Source organism: Salmo trutta, chromosome 23 (assembly GCF_901001165.1).
Source record: "Salmo trutta chromosome 23, fSalTru1.1, whole genome shotgun sequence".
Classification (NCBI taxonomy): domain Eukaryota; kingdom Metazoa; phylum Chordata; class Actinopteri; order Salmoniformes; family Salmonidae; genus Salmo; species Salmo trutta.
Window position 1 is genome coordinate 23,230,555 of NC_042979.1, and position 17,217 is coordinate 23,247,771.

Below are 17,217 nucleotides of genomic sequence, written 5' to 3' on the forward strand. Positions count from 1 at the left end.
TATAATCTCATATTAATTATGCATTTCTAGATTATAGAACAAATGTTAATTTTGTCTTGGGAACAGGAGTGGAGAAATATGATTTATTTCTTACAGCATCTCTTGAGAAAATGTGAATGTAACACTGCTATGCAAGCAGACAGTATTTCAACCACATAAAATATGCAAACAAGACAAACTGAAGTCTTATCAGAAATGTGTTTCATCGTTTTCTCAGCTTTTTATTTCCTTAAAACCGGGGAAACTGATGACATTTGGACATTTTGCACAGGAACAATCTTTCCATTATTTTGGCGTTATTGTGTTTTCTCGCAGGTCCCTAAATGAAACAGACAACTTTACCGGTGTAGATGAAAACAATATCGCTTATCACCCATGATATTCGAAACTGAGCATGTGCAGACCGCAAAGAAAAAAAACTGTAAACAGGATAAGCTGTTGACATGCCACAATAACCATTCTAAGATCAGCATATCCCAGACATCTTATCCTTGTTTCTCATAACCAGCACGCAAGCTTTTATGTTATTGTAAACGGGATATGATGTTTATATGCCTCAACTCAAAAACAGATGACTTGAGTATCCCGAATAATAAGGAGATATTGGTGTGCATGTAGACGTGATCATTGATGCTGAACAGGTCAATGATGCAGGTTGGCGTAGACTGCAGTGGACTGTTTCAGCTTCTTGGTGGCAACGGCGAGAATGTGAAGTAGTCTACCTGCACCTGCTTGGCTGGGGAGGGACAGCGGTTAGAGACCCATACAATTAAATGGGGGCCCATTCCTGTAAAAGGAAGGTGCAAAAGGGGAGGATGGGGGAGAGGCACACAGCTGCTTCGAATTTGGCGCAAAACAACACCCTCTTGTGGGTAATCACTTTCCCTGTGGTCCTGAGGTATGTGTATGCAGTTGTTAAATCATAGTAGGCCACTGTACCATTTGTTTCAGAAGCATATGGGCCCAGAGACAGTTACGTAATGGCCTTATTTATATCGCCGCCAGTGCAGTGACACTTTGTCCGCGAGACACCCGGCGGCAGTGGTAACCCCAGAGTTGGCCGCAGTCGAGCGCTCATATGCACCTGTTCTTGTGTATAATTGTGAGCATCTGTAGCCCCCCAGTCTGCCTGGCGGCAGTGTCTGGAGATGTCATATGCCGAGCTCAAAGAGTAGACAATATTACTTACTACCTAGGCTGCTAGAAGCAGATGCTCTTCAATGTAGTATGGGCAGTTATACAATTCGGATGGCATGTGGCTTGTTGGACATTCTTCCCAAATAGCCTGGTCGAGGCTGGATGCCATCTGGTTTGCATACCAACAGGCCAGAGAACTCAAGCATTGCCCTCCATCCCATCTCCTTTCCCCTCCTCCAGCACAGACCACACTCTCTTCTTTCTCACCAAGAAGACCTCACAAATACCTGTCAAAATAGTTTGGACTGTAAAACTAAGCTGGTATTAAATCAACTGAGCATTGCTTTCCCAAAGTGTACCCTATTCAACTGAAACCTTAAGATGGTTACATTTTATGTAGTAGACCTGCATGTGCGTATTAAATATATGCCTAGTTTCCTGAAACCAGTCACATGTCAAAAAAATACTTTACCCCAATAAAACAGAGGAATACCTCATGTGAGAAGAGATTTAGACTAAACCTTGCCCTTGAAAAGTTTCTCTCTCTCTCTAGGTCAGCGCTGCGTGTGCAAGCTTTCTTTTATTAGCTCTTCATTAACATTCATTAATTGCTTCCTTTCTCCTGGGCACAGCCCCAATCAAAACTGGAACTGATAGAAATGAAGCCGAGATGGAGAGCAAATGTCCCCTGCTCCAGATACAGTCAGTTCTGCTGCAAAACATCCATCCACCTGCTCCCCTTTATCAAACACATTTCCCCCTGTCTGTTCTGAGCAGAAGAGACGTATTTGGGACACTCATTACCCTCATAGTAAAAAGAGGTCAGAGCAACTTAAAGAAGTAGACATACATTTTATTTACTTGTTCTGTACATAAAGGGCCATACCAGGACAGGTGTTAACCATGGGAAATATTAACACATGTAAATGGTATAAGAAAATAAAAAGGCACAATTTTTTATTTTGAATTAAGACAACACTGAGGCACTCTAAAACATGAGGGAAAAAACAGTAATACTGTTAATGCCTTTACAAAGCACGTTGATAAAAAAATATGTTTACCCAACTAAAACGTAAATTAAAATTGGTGTATTGCTTAATCAGAGGGTTTAATATGGTGCTTGCACAAGGAAAACCAAACTACATTTGAATGGATTGATTCCACAGATGCCATAAAAACAAGTCTAATTCATATTTTAATGAGGAAATTGTCAATGAGACAAAGCAGCATTTGACCTGGGAGAGGCCAAGAGGTCATGCACAGAGGCCACCAGCAGGCATTTTTTCCCTTTAAAAAGTCACCTTCAGTCTAATTGTTTACAAGGTTATTAAAACAAATATTAAATGCTCAATTCAACAGTTGGCTAACAAAAAAACACTACAGTCAGGACATGATTGATAGTTGTACAATGGTATTACTCTACCCAATGAAAAAGCTCAGGGGGATTGATGGGCAAGCTCTAGGGAAGAGACAACAGGAAGGGTAAGTCTTCTTTACAGCAGAGATCTAATAAAGCGCTTTATCAGCACACTCACACTAAGACCAGAGAGCAGGACAGCTCTGGCATCACAATGTCAGTCAGACATAACCAAAGACAACCAAGTTTTCTTCTCAGGTCCTGTGCTTGACAGTCAACATTGGCTAGAGATGAGAGTCAGGGGTGTAACCAATCACCACCTTAGGGAACCTGGGGAGGAAACAGGAAAGGATTGCTTGTAGTAAAGTTGCATTTTTCAGTGAAAGGCATTGATGGGTTGTCATTGGCTGGCTGCAACCTTTGCCCACCTCCTGTGACCCATATCATTGGATGCATGAGGCATCCGTCTCATAGAAAAGCCCTTACCCCTCAACAGCATTTATAAGTCCTCTTACAACATTGGCTATAGCCTGGTCACAGTCATGCACTTATACTAATTATACTCGCTCAGCACTCCTGAATTTATGGCACAAATTAAACAAAATATGTCTTCACATACGGCCATTTCACATGTAGTCTGGGGAAAACATAAATAACGAAACTGTCAACTAGGTCTGTGTCACTGAGGCTATGGGCTATTCCACAAGGCAGAATCCATGTGGGCTTGAACTCCTGTCAACCTCTCCCTTGTCCTCCTGCCCAAGTCAGCTCAGCTTGTGTCAGACAAGAGAGACTGATCCACACACACACACGTCGCCCTCAACAAGTAATGGTCAATCTGTGTGTGTGTGTGTATGTGGCTAAGGTAACAACAGTGAATGATTGTTTGGAGAGAGACACAGTTAACTGTCTGGTTCTATCCTCAGGCCCCACTTGGAGCCCTTCATGACTTTGCTCTCCTCAGTCAGTCCATGTGATGTTCAGTCACCTCTCTTCTTTTTCACATTAACCTCCTCCCATCCACAACACAAAACACACAGTCCAAGCAAGCTCTCAAAAAATCCCTAAGTATTCAAATGTAACCAAAGATCAAATAAAAAAATGACCAGCTAAGACATGGTGTCATGGGAGCCATGGCAACACACACAACCAACCGACCGATGGTCTGAAAATTAAAAGACATAAAGGCAAAAAACACTGACGAGCCTGTAACCAGGTAGGGGATGGGGGAGTTTAGTTGAGTCTAGAGCTGTAAACAGTCAGAAAGCCGCACAATGGTTGGCGTGACGATAACAGAGACCGTTGTGGCACAGCCCCAAGCAGGCAAGCACATAACCGTGGTGACACTGGCGGGCGGGGTGGAGACAGCCAGCAGGTTTGAGTGTCACTGTGGGGAGGGTTGGTTGGGGTCCAGGTCATTCACTCTCATCCGGATTCTGGGGGTCCATTATTTTGACATGGGTGAAGGGGAAGAGACCCCTCCGGCCATTCACCTCTCCCTCCCACTGACCGCTGATGTTCATCCTCGTCACTTTGACTATATCACCCACCTGAGGAGAAATGAAGGGCGGTTGGAGTTAAGTTTTCCTGAATTCCAAAGACAAATTAGGTGGACAATTTAAGATAAGTGCTAAGAGCCTCCATCACACAAAGTACTGACTGAGACTCATTGATCTTGCCAACCCTCCATGTATTTGACACTGTAATGTGGTTGTGACAGGTCGAGCAGAAAGCCAAAATGTTGGTGCTTTGCGACACTGTGCGTGACCCCTATCTGCACAGTCCATATGCTATTCACTCAGGATTAAATGTGGGAAGTTGCCATTGTTAAGAGGAAGATTAAAACCTGAACGTGGAGGGCAGGCTCTAGATGTAGCAGAAAGTAGGTATAAGAATGAGGCTTCAAGGACATTGAAGTCATATAGACTTGCCATCCATAATCATAATCCTCACCTCGCAGAGTGAAAGAACATTGATGTACTCAACATTTAATATAACTAATCGGACTACTTCGAAGGATGACAAAGTGATGGGTGAATGGGTCCTGAAATAACCTCTCGGTAAAATCCAATGTAGACTGAGTGTACAGAAATTAGGAACACCTGCTCTTTCCATGACAGATTGACCAGGTGAATACAGGTGAAAGCTCTGATCTCTTATTGATGTCACTTGTTAAATCCACTTCAATAATGAAGGGGAGGAGAAAGGTTAAAGAATGATTTTTAAGCCTTGAGACAAGTGAGACATGGATTGTGTATGTGTGGCATTCAGAGGGTGAATGGGCAAGACAAAACATTTAAGTATATTTGAACAGGGTATGGTAGTAGGTGCCAGGCCCACCAGTTTGAGTGTGTCAAGAACTGCAAAGCTGCTGGGTTTTTCACACAACAGTTCCCTTGTGTATCAAGAATGGTCCAACACCCAAAGGACATTGAGCTAACTTGACACAACTGTGGGAATCATTGGAGTCAACATGGGCCAGCATCCCTGTGGAACACTTGACACCTTGTAGAGTCCATGCTCCGACGAATTGAGACTGTTCTGAGGGCAAAAGGGGGTGCAGGTCAACATTAGGAAGGTGTTCGTACACTGTGTGTATAGGCTACTTGCACTTTCTTTATATAAGAAATTATCCTGTTGTGTGGTGATACAATATTCTAAACTGGACATCTTGTGAACGGTCCTTGCAAATGTTCATATATTTTCAATAATCAAACATTAGGCTGGTAATAACTAGATTTCAGTAGCCGTCTCGGTTATTGGTTAGGGGCTGGGTGGTGCGGTATATCACAGGGTATATTGGGGGAGGCAGGTAGCCTAGTGATTAAAGTGTTGGGCCAGTAACCAAAAGGTTGCTGGATCGAATCCCTGAGCTGACAAGGTACAAATCTGTCGTTCTGCCCCCGAACAAGGCAGTTAACCCACTGTTCCCTGGTATGCCGTTGTAAATAATAATTTGTTCTTAACTGATTTGCCTAGTTAAATAAAAAATTCATAAAAAATATTTCTCCTTTCAGATGAAATTTTGTATAATGACTGAAGGTCCATTTCCTGAAACAGATGATCCCAAAATAGCCTGCTGCTAAATTGTAGGTTTTTGCTGTTGGCCATGACCTACTCTGAGTGACAGAGATAGTATTAGAGTGAATCCATTTGAATCACATTTTGACAGCTAAAGAATCACTTTTGAATTTGAACAAAACCTTCCATACATATTTGCCCATTGTAGAAGTGCTCAGAAAATGACCTTTTGGACCTGAATGACAAAAACATTTAAGGAGATAAATGTGGTCAAAGTTTTGCATACCCCACCATACCATGAGACATTCATGTCTTCATTACTGGAAAATATAAAACGGTTGCGCTAGATAGAATTTAAAAGCTTACAAACGGTTGTCAAATTGGAAAAAAAAATGTTTTACCTTAATGTCAATGATTTAAAAACGCTTTAACTCTGATTTTTTTCATATTATTGTATGTTGTAGCTAAGACCCTATTTTACGTCATCTAAGGTTGTGTTGTGCACGCCATCGGTTGAGATACAGCATGCTCTTGAACACAGGGTGTGTGTCATGTTTAGTCTGTGTACTAAAATAGACATTTTAACTCTCAAATAGTACTACAAAGAAGGTTGGAGCCCACACATCAGAGAATGTTGACTTGAATGGCAATATGTTGTTTTAAATTATACTGTCAATCCTCCACAGGGAACCTATTGACAACATAGAAACATAAATAATAGAATAGACATGATCATTTAAGTTGACATTCGAATGTGGGTGGACCGGCGGTCATATTTGTGGTAGTAATTAGAACTTCAATTAAATACTTCAATTAAAAATGTCAATGGTGTAGCAGCTAAATTGCAGTGGTATGAAGGGATACGTCCATTCTATTAATTGTATTTCTATGATTGAAATTATACCCACCCTGTATTCAAGAGCATGTCATGTCTCAACCGATGGCAGGCACAACACAAAAACCTCGATGCGAAATAGGGTCTAAGCTATAAACATACGCAAATATGAAAAAAATTCTGTTGAGAATTGTTGTTAAACTTAAAAATAATAATAATTGTTTGACACTGTTCGACACCTTTTTTCTCAATTATATTTGCTCACCACCTGCGACCCCTCACCTCCACCCTCTCTCACCTACTTTGAAAAAAGGTCAAAGGTAATCGAGGAGAGGAAAGGGAACATGGACGAAAACGCGCTTGTATGAAATGAGACCCTCCTCCACTCACGTGTCATCAGGCAAATTACGTTTACAGGGGTGTATCCCAAAATAAATTGAAAGTGATAAAAACAAATTAAGTTAGTTGTGCAAGACATTTTATAGATAAAACAATAAGTAGCATATTGTATATAGATTGTGTGTTGGCCTGTCTCACACATGAATCTTCTTTGTGCCAGACTGGGTTCTAATACCTTCTGTTTAATTTTTCTGTATTTATAAATATTGTTTGGATAACCTTATTTATTATGTATTGATAAAAAAAAATGTAAAAAATAATTTCATCGATGCGCACTGCAGAGAACACCAGAAGAACAACTAATCACATAATTTTTGTAATGTTTGTTTATGTGTCAATTAATCCCATAAGGGATGGGTTGCCAACTGGCGATTTGACACAAAAATGTAATTTCATTCATTCATTCAATCATTCATTCAATTGTTTTTAAACGTGTGCATGGCTTTCTAATTCAGCTGATTCAAAGGGGGTGTTGCAGATATCAAAACTCTTCCGCGGTAGGATACACTTGTGCTTCCTCGCCAAAATGAATGCCATCAAGGAGGGGAGGACCGTCTTTGTTTGCCTACTAACGAATCAACACACTCCTCCACCACTTGGTCACTTGTTGGTTTCCAGGTCACAGAGGAGAGAGGACACTAAAGGGCTCTGATTTAAGCAGTGGATCAGCCACTGAACTCTCTAGTCTTTGTGGGTCAAAAGGTCAAAGTACTTCTGGGACACTATGACAGTTCATATAAATCAGACCTCCTAAGAACAACTTTCGATAGAGTGCCAGCAACTCCATGAAAACGTGTCAGAGATATATTGCTAGTAGTGCTATTAGCCTTGGTTAAAGGCAAGTTTCTGCTAGACTAATAAGTGGCCTACATATCTATGTCTACAAAGCTTTTAAGTGAGTAGGTGAATGACCATGAAGGAGCACACGACTACAGAAGATCTAGAGGGCTACTTCTTCTCAAAGCTTAGTCAGGCTTGAGGAGTGGGTGTATGAAGAGTGGGAGTAACTTTGCAGCAACAGCATGGGGAAGTCCCTAACAGACTTTTACCCACCAGAAGCCTGCTGTAGAAACACAGATGCCCCATTGACTAGAATCTCTAACTGAAGCCTTGTTCACACTGCAGGCCTTAATTCTCAAATCGGCTTTGTTTTTCAAATCCGTTTTGGAATACTGACTGTCCAAACAGCAAGTTACAAGTAACCAACTAGGATTTGTGTGCATTCAGACAGCAGTTATTTGCTGACATTGCTATGCTAGTTGTCATAGTAATGACAGATGTGTGAGCAGTGGTATAAGCTGATGGTGGTGGTGGTGGTGCCTGTGCTTCCCATCACTCAGAAAGCAAACTAAGGTGATAATGCCTGCCATGGACGTTTCCCCAGTTGCTTTGAATGTTCAAAATCATAGTGTAAGAACACTTAAAGCATCAAAGAATAAAATTATTTGATTTGATCCAACTTTCAAAACAAGGTCATTTTTGGCTAACCACAGCAGTCAACTAGCTAGCCATTTAGCATTCTAGCACATTCACTAATTTGCTAACAATTAATAAGCTACTCAGTTCTGACTAGAACATATGGTAGTTGAGTAGCTTGCAAGCAACAACATATGCCAAATAACAGTCTAAAACCACTTGCGGGCAAATAAATCAGATTTGACCAGTCAGATAAGTCACATGGCCAGGAATCAGATTTTTATCTAATTTCAAACCACCTACAAAAGCTGGTTTGAAATGTGGCTTAAAATATCTGAATCAATGTGCTTTTTGGCTGTTCAGACTGGAGCTAAAATAACAAATTCCAATCAGATATGCATTTTTTGTTGGTCTTTTTCAAACTGTCAATGTGAACAAGGCTTAAATGAGAGACGGTTTACAATAGTGTGGGGGTCTAGTACTCTGAAGCCCCCCCCAGTTTCCATGATTAAGTCAGATTTGACTTAAACCAAGGTGGTGAAGGCTACAGTAATATTAACTGACAAAAATGTGGCTGTGTTCTGGGGTATGCTGGTAATCCAAGGCATTAGTCAGCCTTGCTCTAGTTTGTGAAAGAGGTGGTGCTATTCACACAACCCCAGACTTTCTTTCTGACAGATGGAAATCTGAAGCGCTAAGCTGCCGTCTGCTCTGGTGGATACATGATGAGAACAAACTGATCTGATGCACAAAACATGTCCCCTCTGATGAATGAATAATCTCAGGATTTCTCTCTCTTGCACCCGCTCTCTAGTCTCGAAATTCCGACCCTCGGCAACACAGTGACTGGTTTCAATGATGGACTCTTTTGGCATAGAGGAATTACGTCACTGCCTACGTTGATAAGGGAAAAAGATTGAAGCAGACATGCAAGAATGTCACGATTCAAAACCAAAGTTTGCTGGCAAAACCTTGCAGTGGGTTTAGTTAAGGTAGTTGATGCAAACTAGCCACTTGCAAAATGCACTCATTAAAAATAACCTCCGTGATCTCCAGCTTGTTAGCTACCATTTTGTATTTTATTCAAAACAGACAAAGTAGTGAAGTAGGCAGTGACGTAGCTCCTCCATGCCAGCGGCCATCAACTAGACTCAGCTGCGGGCCATTTTTTTTCTTGAGAGGATGGTCGGTGGGACAGAACATAAGTATATATCATTTGTACTCAAGAATCCCAAACAGATACGGTATTTGCGAAAAACCTAATCATTGCAAACCTTGATTAAATTGGTACACAATGACATATGTCTCTTTACTTATGAGTGGAAATACTTTGAGATGAATTCCTAATGATTTTACAGTCTTGTCCAAAAATCAAAACACAAAAAAACCTTTGGGAGCCCAAATAAAAATTGCCCACGGGACGAATTTGGCTTGCGGGCCACCAGTTGACAATCCCTGCCCCAATGCCAAAAGAGTCTATCATTGAAACCAGACCCTAGTCACTGTGTTGCCAAGGGTCGGGTTTTCGATACTACCCTCTGTCAGAGTGAGAGGTCTACAGAGAATAAAGCCTGAATTTACTTCAATGCTTAAACCACTGACCAAAGGTGAAGGTCTTGTAGTGTTGTTTGATACCCACTTGGCACGTCAGCAGCCTTAGCCTCCCCATGGGGTGCCTGTGTTTCAGGGGTTATCTTTGGGACAGCGGGAGCCCCTGGAGGCTGAGCTTAACAAATAGAGATGAGTCCAGAGAGCTGAGACACCTGCCGCCACTGATTACTCAGCATTTCTATTCCACAGAAAGCTGACTACTTTGTACTTCCTCTCGAAAAATCAACTGATACCACTGGCCAGAAGAAGGCGAGGAGGAGGAAAAAAGACTAGCTATTTATTTAACCTTTATTTAACTAGGCAAGTCAGTTAAGAACAAATTCTTATTTACAATGACGGCCTACCCTGACCAAACCCAGACCCCGCTGGGCCAATTGTGTGCCGCCCTATGGGACTCCCAATCACGGCCGGTTGCGATTCAGCCTGGAATCAAACCAGGGTCTGTAGTGACACCACTAGCACTGAGATGCAGTGCCTTAGACCGCTGCGCCACTTGGGAGCCCAAAAGCTGCAAGACAGTTCTGATGCAGCAAGCATATTCTGTCGTCACCTCAACTGTCTTTAAATTACTTGATCCATAATATTTTGGCACAATGGCTGCGTTTACACAGGCAGCCCAATTCTTATCTTTTTTTATGTAATTGGTCTTTTGACCAATCAGATCAGCTCTGAAAAAGATTTGATGTGAAAAGATGTGATGCGATTCGCCAAAAGACCAATTAGTGGAATAAATATCAGAATTGGGCTGCCAGTGTAGACTTACCGCATTCAGAACCTAACTGTTTTAGCGCCTATTGACAATAGTATCTTCTTGCTTGCTTTAAACATTAACACGCATCGCTTGCGGTACGGTTTTGGAAACTCTTTCATATCAGAAAAAAACGTTAAATTACTACACACCTTTACAGGGTTAGGGTTCCCATATTTCCATGTTACAGTGCTTGTTTGTGTAAAACAGACAGGAGACAGAGTGGACTACCTGTGCTAATTAGCTATCTGCGTCTAAGAACACCTGTGTGTAAACGGAAGATGGACGCCTTAAACGAGTTGTCACTGAAAAATACTGTTGGCTGCAACTGAGTTAAAATGGGTTTAAACAGTGTACAGTTAGTGTGTATTTGACATTTGTGAAACTATTTTGATGTGATATGAAAGCAGAGGGATTTATGTTTCTAGAACCGTACCACAATTAAGAATTGATTCACGTTTAGATGGAGTATTTGGTTGTTTTGGTATCCATAGCAAATCGCCTTCAAACAGAACATGTAAGGTCCTTGGACTATAAGGAGTAACGTTGGGCTCCTTTAGTCCATTATTGGGCCTAGTGTAGCTAATGGGTACTGTGGCTGCAGGCTTAAGTTCCTGACAAACTACAACGCAACTTTCACATTACCAGCTCATTAAATCTAATGAAATGTACACAATCTAGTAAACTACGAGCATAGAGGACAACTGGGAGCATTTAGGCATTGAGGCCTCCCTTCACAAAGCCATGCTGGGACAGAAAGTGAGGGACTCCTACCTCTAGAGCCAGGGCCGTCTTGTCATAGGCACAGGGCACTCGTTTCTGGATGGCCTTAGCCATGACTGGCCCGTTCTGCATGGAGGGCAGGGGGGTGATGACCGCTCCGGGGGTGCCAGGGGGAAGGGGCGAGGGGGTCTGAGGCTGAGCGTAAGCGTGAGCCGGCTCAGGGATGCCATAGCTGTTGGAGTTGCGGGAGCCGTGAAGAGGCTGGCCAGGATGAGGGGAGGGTCGCACCAGCTTCTCCACATAGGGCACAGGGATCATGCCCATGCGGCCCTCCTTGCTCTTGGCACTCCACCACTGCTCCTCAGGCTTCTCCAGGATGATCAGGATCTCCCCCTTCTTAAAGGGCAGGTCCTCAGCATCGCTGCCCGTGAAGTCGTACAGAGTCCGCACATACTCCAGGTTGTCTTCTGGGCCGCCCATCGTCTGAATGGGGCTGGTGCCTATAGCTGTGTTTGGGTACCTAGGGAGGAAAAGGGCCGGAGGAGGGGGAACATAAAAAACAGATTAACATGTACACTGAATTAAAATATAAATGCAACATGTAAAGTGTTGGTCCCATGTTTCATGAGCTGGGATAAAAAAATCCCAGAAATGTTCCATATGCACAAAAAGCTCATCTCTAAAATGTTGTGCACAAATTTGTTTACATCCCTGTTAGTGAGAATCTCTCTTTTGCCAAGATAATCCATCCACCTGACAGGTGTGGCATATCAAGAACTCACTTAAACAGCATGATCATTACACAGGTGCACCTTGTGCTGGGGACAATAAAAGGCCACTAAAATGTGCACACAACACAATGCCACAGATGTCTCAAGTTGAAAGAGCATGCAAATGATATGCTGACTGCAGGAATGTCCACCAGAACTGTTGCCAGAGAATTGAATGTTCCGTTCTCTACCATAAGCCGCCTACACAGTTGTTTTAGAGGATTTGGCAGCACATCCAACCGGTGTCACAACCGCAGACCAAGTGTATGGTGTCGTGAGGGCAAGCGGTTTGCTGATGTCAACGTTGTGAACACAGTGCCCCATGGTGGCGGTGGTGTTATGGTATGGGCAGGCATAAACAACGCACAATGAACACAATTGCATTTTATTGATGGCAATTTGAATGAACAGAGATACCGTGACGAGATCCTGAGGCCCATTGACGTGCCATCATCTCATGTTTTAGCATGATAATACACTGCCCCATATCGCAAGGATCTGTTCACAATTCCTGGAAGCTGAACATTTCACAGTTCTTCCATGGCCTGCATACTCACCAGACATGTCACCCATTGAGCATGTTTGGGATGCTGGATCGACGTGTACGGCATGTTCCAGTTCCCACCAATATGCAGCAACTTTGCACAGCCATTGAAGAGGAGTGGGACAACATTCCAGAGGCCACAATCAACAGCCTGATGTGAAGGAGATGTGTCGCACTACACGAGGAAAATGGTGGTCACACGAGATACTAACTGGTTTTCTGATCCACGCCCCTAACTTTTTTTTAAGGTATTTGTGACCAACAGATGCATATCTGTTTTTCCTGTCCACAGGTTAGGGCCTAATTTATTTAAATTGACTGATTTCCTTATACAAACTAACTCAGTAAAATATTTGAAATTGTTTCTTGTTGCATTTATACACTATATATACACACAAATGTTTGTGGACACCCCTTCAAATTAGTGGATTTGGCTATTTCAGCCACACCAGTTGTGGACAGGTAAATAAAAAATCGAGCACACAACCAGGCAATCTCCATAGACAAACATTGTTAGTAGAATGACCTTACTGAAAAGCTCAGTGACTTTCAACCTGGCACCACCATAGGATACCACCTTTCGAACAAGTCAGTTCGCCAAATTTCTGCTCTGCTAGAGCTGCCCCGGTCAACTCTAAGTGCTGTTATTGTAAAGTGGAATATCTAGGATCAACAATGGCTCAGACACAAAGTGGTAGGCCACACAAGCTCACAGAACAGGACCACCGAGTGCTGAAGCGCGTAGCGTATAAAAATCTTCTGTCCTCGGTTGCAACATTCACTACAGAGTTCCAAACTGCCTCTGGAAGCAACGTCAGCACAAGAACTGTTCGTCTGGAGCTTCATGAAATGGGTTTCCATGGCCGAGCAGCCGCCAAGCGACGACTGGAGTGGTGTAAAGATCGCCACCATTGGACTCTGGAGCAGTGGAAACACGTTCGCTGGAGTGATGACTCACGCTTCACAGACAGACAAATCTGGGTTTGGCGGATGCCAGGAGAACCGTACCTGCCCGAATGCATAGTGCCAACTTTAAAGTTTGGTGGAGGGGGAATAATGGTCTGGGGGCTGTTTTCATGGTTTGGGCTAGGCCCCTTAGTTCCAGTGAAGGGAAATCTTAACATTACAGCATACAATTACATTCTAGATTCTGTGCTTTCAACTTTGTGGAAGGCGCTTTCCTGTTTCAGCATGACATTGCCCAAATGCACAAAGCGAGGTCCATACAGAAATGGTTTGTTGAAATCGGTGTGTAAGAACTTGACTGGCCTGGACAGAGCATTGACCTCAACCCCATCGAACACCTTTGGGATGAATTGGAATGCTGACTGCGAGACAGGCCTAATTGCACATCATCAGTGCCCGACCTCACTGATGCTTGTGGCTGAATGGAAGCAAGTCCCTGCAGCAATATTCCAACATCCAGTGGAAAGCCTTCCCAGAAGAATGGAGGCTGTTATAGCAGCAAAAAGGGACCAACTTCATATTAATGCCAATGATTTTGAAATAAGATGTTCGACTAGAAGCAGGTGTCCACATACTTTGTCATGAAGTGTATTTTTGTTCAGTATTGATTATCACACGACTGTTTCAATATAATATGAACACAAGTTTTACTGCTGAAATACTGAAATCATCATCTGACTACATCAGTATTTCAGTTTTTGCCTTAAGACTACACAGTTGATTCAAATAATTAACTCATGATCAAACTTTGATTTTTGAGTCAGCTGTGTAGTGCTAGGGCAAAAAAACTAAACGTGCACCCCTTGGGGTCCGCAGGACAGAGTTTGGGAAACGCTGGACTAGATCAAAGTATATACATTCCTCTCCTCAAATGAAATGAAACATATAAATAACTCAAACTGGTGGAAGACAGTAGCCCTAGCCGGACAAGAACTATGCAAGTCATTGTTAAACCTGTCATTACATGCAGTCACTACTCAATAAGTAGAAGACTGGTAATGTTTATGATTGACATGGAATACAACCCTCAGACTCTGTTTCTGAGAGGTCCATCACATAGCAGGTAATGTGTCAAATCATTGGAATTTTAAAGATCTTGAAAAAGTGAGGCCTAAATAAGCGCTTTTAACTTATTTCCATTGAGTGGTATGTGGCCGCAGGCGCAGCCTCTGGCAGTTCCTTACCTGGGGGCAGGTTCTATCAGTGTAGTCGTATCCAGGTAGTGGATTTTATAGAACTCCAAAAGTGCTGGGAGGTGCTCGAATTCTTGATCGCCGATTTTGAACCTCATGCTTGGCAAGGAGTTGATGATATAGTGGGAAACTTTGGAATTTTCAGATACTGACAGCACATAGTCGCCAGGGCAGGTCGAGGAATCCCGAACCAAAAACATGCCATGCCTCTGTCCTTGTAATCTATTCTGCGCCTCCTGTCTCGACACCGGCCCAAAATACCAACTGGACCTGTCCGATGGATCGAACCGTGCAGATGACATATTTGATCAAAATTAACTTCTATAAACAAAATAGAAATAACAAATATTAGTTTAAAACAATAAATAAACAAAAACACAAAGGAAAGGGTAATCAGCTGCCCTAAAGCGCTCAAATTGATTTTCAAGTCGAAGGCTGCAGGCTTCAGTTAGTTAAATTCAATACAAACGTTTCAGAGACAGGCTGCGAATAGCTTGAGACAACTCTGAAGCGTAACGGTTATTCGTTTGTCAATGACAAATGCCAGTTCTCAATGTCTAAAAGTAGAAGCTATACATATACAGAATGCCTGACTGCAACAATGATCAATCAAGGTTCCTCTTTAAGTTCCGTCTTCCGAAAAAGCAAACATACATCTCTATCTCATGAAACAATAATGTATCTCCAGTCCCTGTCAGTAAATGAGAACGGAAAAGGTCGCCTCACTACTTGATTAAACGAGTCTCCATGTCGATACAATGTTGCAAATTGCTGTGCGCCGGAGCCCAAATTGTTACTTTGTATCTTCTTGGTCGAACTGTAAGGCACGAAATATATATGTTCAATCCTTTTCTTGAGTCCCGACAGACTTTTGAGGCAGTAACAAAAATGGCGGCCTGCAACACGTCTCCACACAAAATGAAATCACAAGAGTGTCTCGGATCCCATGCATGCATGTAGAGTCCCAAAACAGTAGAACTACTTGAGTATATTTCTGTCCTCTGATTTTTTCCAATAATAAGGTCTCACTAGTATTTTTCTTTCCCTTGTTTATACTCGGCTCCACACCTCCAACCTGATTGAGTCCGAGACCAAAAAAATGGCGGATAGAGGGCGGGTCTGCGCGCTCCCAGTCTATCTGCACGTCACTGTCGCCTCGAGCGAGTGCTCCACCCCGGCGCGACAAAAAAAACATTGTCGGTTTCTGAGAAGAAGAAAACAATCACTATAGCTGTCTATATGAAATAGATGTCTATCTGAAACGACACAGTGGATTTTATTATTAGTTGGCCGAGGCTTATCTAATTGCTTAAAAATCCCCACTGATAATGAGTGGAGGTAAAAACAGGTTCTTAGCCTGCATCCAATCATGTGGACAACATAGGAGGACCATAGGAAGACCTTGATGGTGGACCTTTGTACAAATGTATAGTTTTCAAATGGGCTTTGATTCAGAATGCAACTTGTGGTTCTAGTCAACATTTCTAGACATAGGGGCATAGCTGCTGGAACTGCAGCACCCGTGAAGAAATCCCAATTATAAAACAAATGTTAAATTTTAAAAATATAATTTGCTAAAAAAAAGTTGTACACTGGGCCTTTACTTTTTAAAATGTGTTATTTAACCTTTATTTAACTAGGCAAGCCAGTTAAGAAAACATTTTAATTTACAATGACGGCCTACCAAAAGGCAAAAGGCCTCCTGCGGGGACTGGGCCTGTGATAAAATATATATATATATATATATATATATATATAAAATTGAACAAAACATGCATCACAACAAGAGAGACAACACAACACTACATAAAGAGAGACCTAAGACAACAACATAGCAAGGCAGCAACACATGAAAACACAGCATGGTAGCAACACAACATGACAACAACATGGTAGCCACACAACATGGCAGCAGCACAACACATGGTACAAACATTATTGGGCACAGACAACAGCACAAAGGGAAAGAAGGTGGAGACAGCAATACATCACGCTTGTATTACTTGTATTAGCGGACCGATATAGATGTCTGTAGCTCGGGCAAAAACTTTTTTTAATCATATCTGCTTTGGCAAAAAAGGTACAATAATTGTATAATTAAGAACAGTATCTTGCAGGATTCAATAGTTGGAATTTTAAGCCCTGTCCCTTTCTCTGCAATTGTAATTCTAATGGAATCCAAAAATAACAAAACCATGTCCTCAAACATTTACATCCAACGGTTCAAAGTTATGGGAAAAGACAGAAAACATCCACAACAAATTAGATATTTTTCTTGATCAAATAACACGGAAAACAAACACTTTTTGTGCAGTATTAATTTACCATCCTTACAAACCACTTAATGTAAATATACATTACTGGATCTTACATAGCCTGGTCATCTAGATTTGTACCATTAGACTTTCTATCACCACTAAGAAAAACTATGCACAATACAGTAATTGAGTACATTGAGACGTCTAGTGGTTTATGGCAATGTGATGTGATGATGTTG

At 42.1% G+C, this 17,217-nt stretch overlaps 1 protein-coding gene across 3 annotated transcripts; it reads right to left on the minus strand.

Annotated features, from left to right (window-relative positions):
* Window positions 1-1,969: 1,969 nt before the first annotated feature.
* On the minus strand, window positions 1,970-15,870 carry LOC115159631 (crk-like protein). 3 transcript variants are annotated; one of them, XM_029709539.1, is made up of 4 exons: window positions 15,375-15,870; window positions 14,712-15,041; window positions 11,299-11,767; window positions 3,910-4,044 (listed from the first exon to the last, which is right to left on the minus strand). In XM_029709539.1, the coding sequence occupies exons 2-4, from the start codon at window positions 15,020-15,022 to the stop codon at window positions 3,910-3,912; spliced, it is 915 nt and encodes a 304-aa protein (XP_029565399.1). In that variant the 5' UTR covers window positions 15,023-15,041; window positions 15,375-15,870. The 3 variants fall into 3 exon arrangements, with proteins under 3 accessions (XP_029565401.1, XP_029565399.1, XP_029565400.1); XM_029709540.1 differs by having other exon boundaries at window positions 15,447-15,869; XM_029709541.1 differs by lacking the exon at window positions 15,375-15,870 and having other exon boundaries at window positions 1,970-4,044; window positions 14,712-15,022.
* Window positions 15,871-17,217: the final 1,347 nt, after the last annotated feature.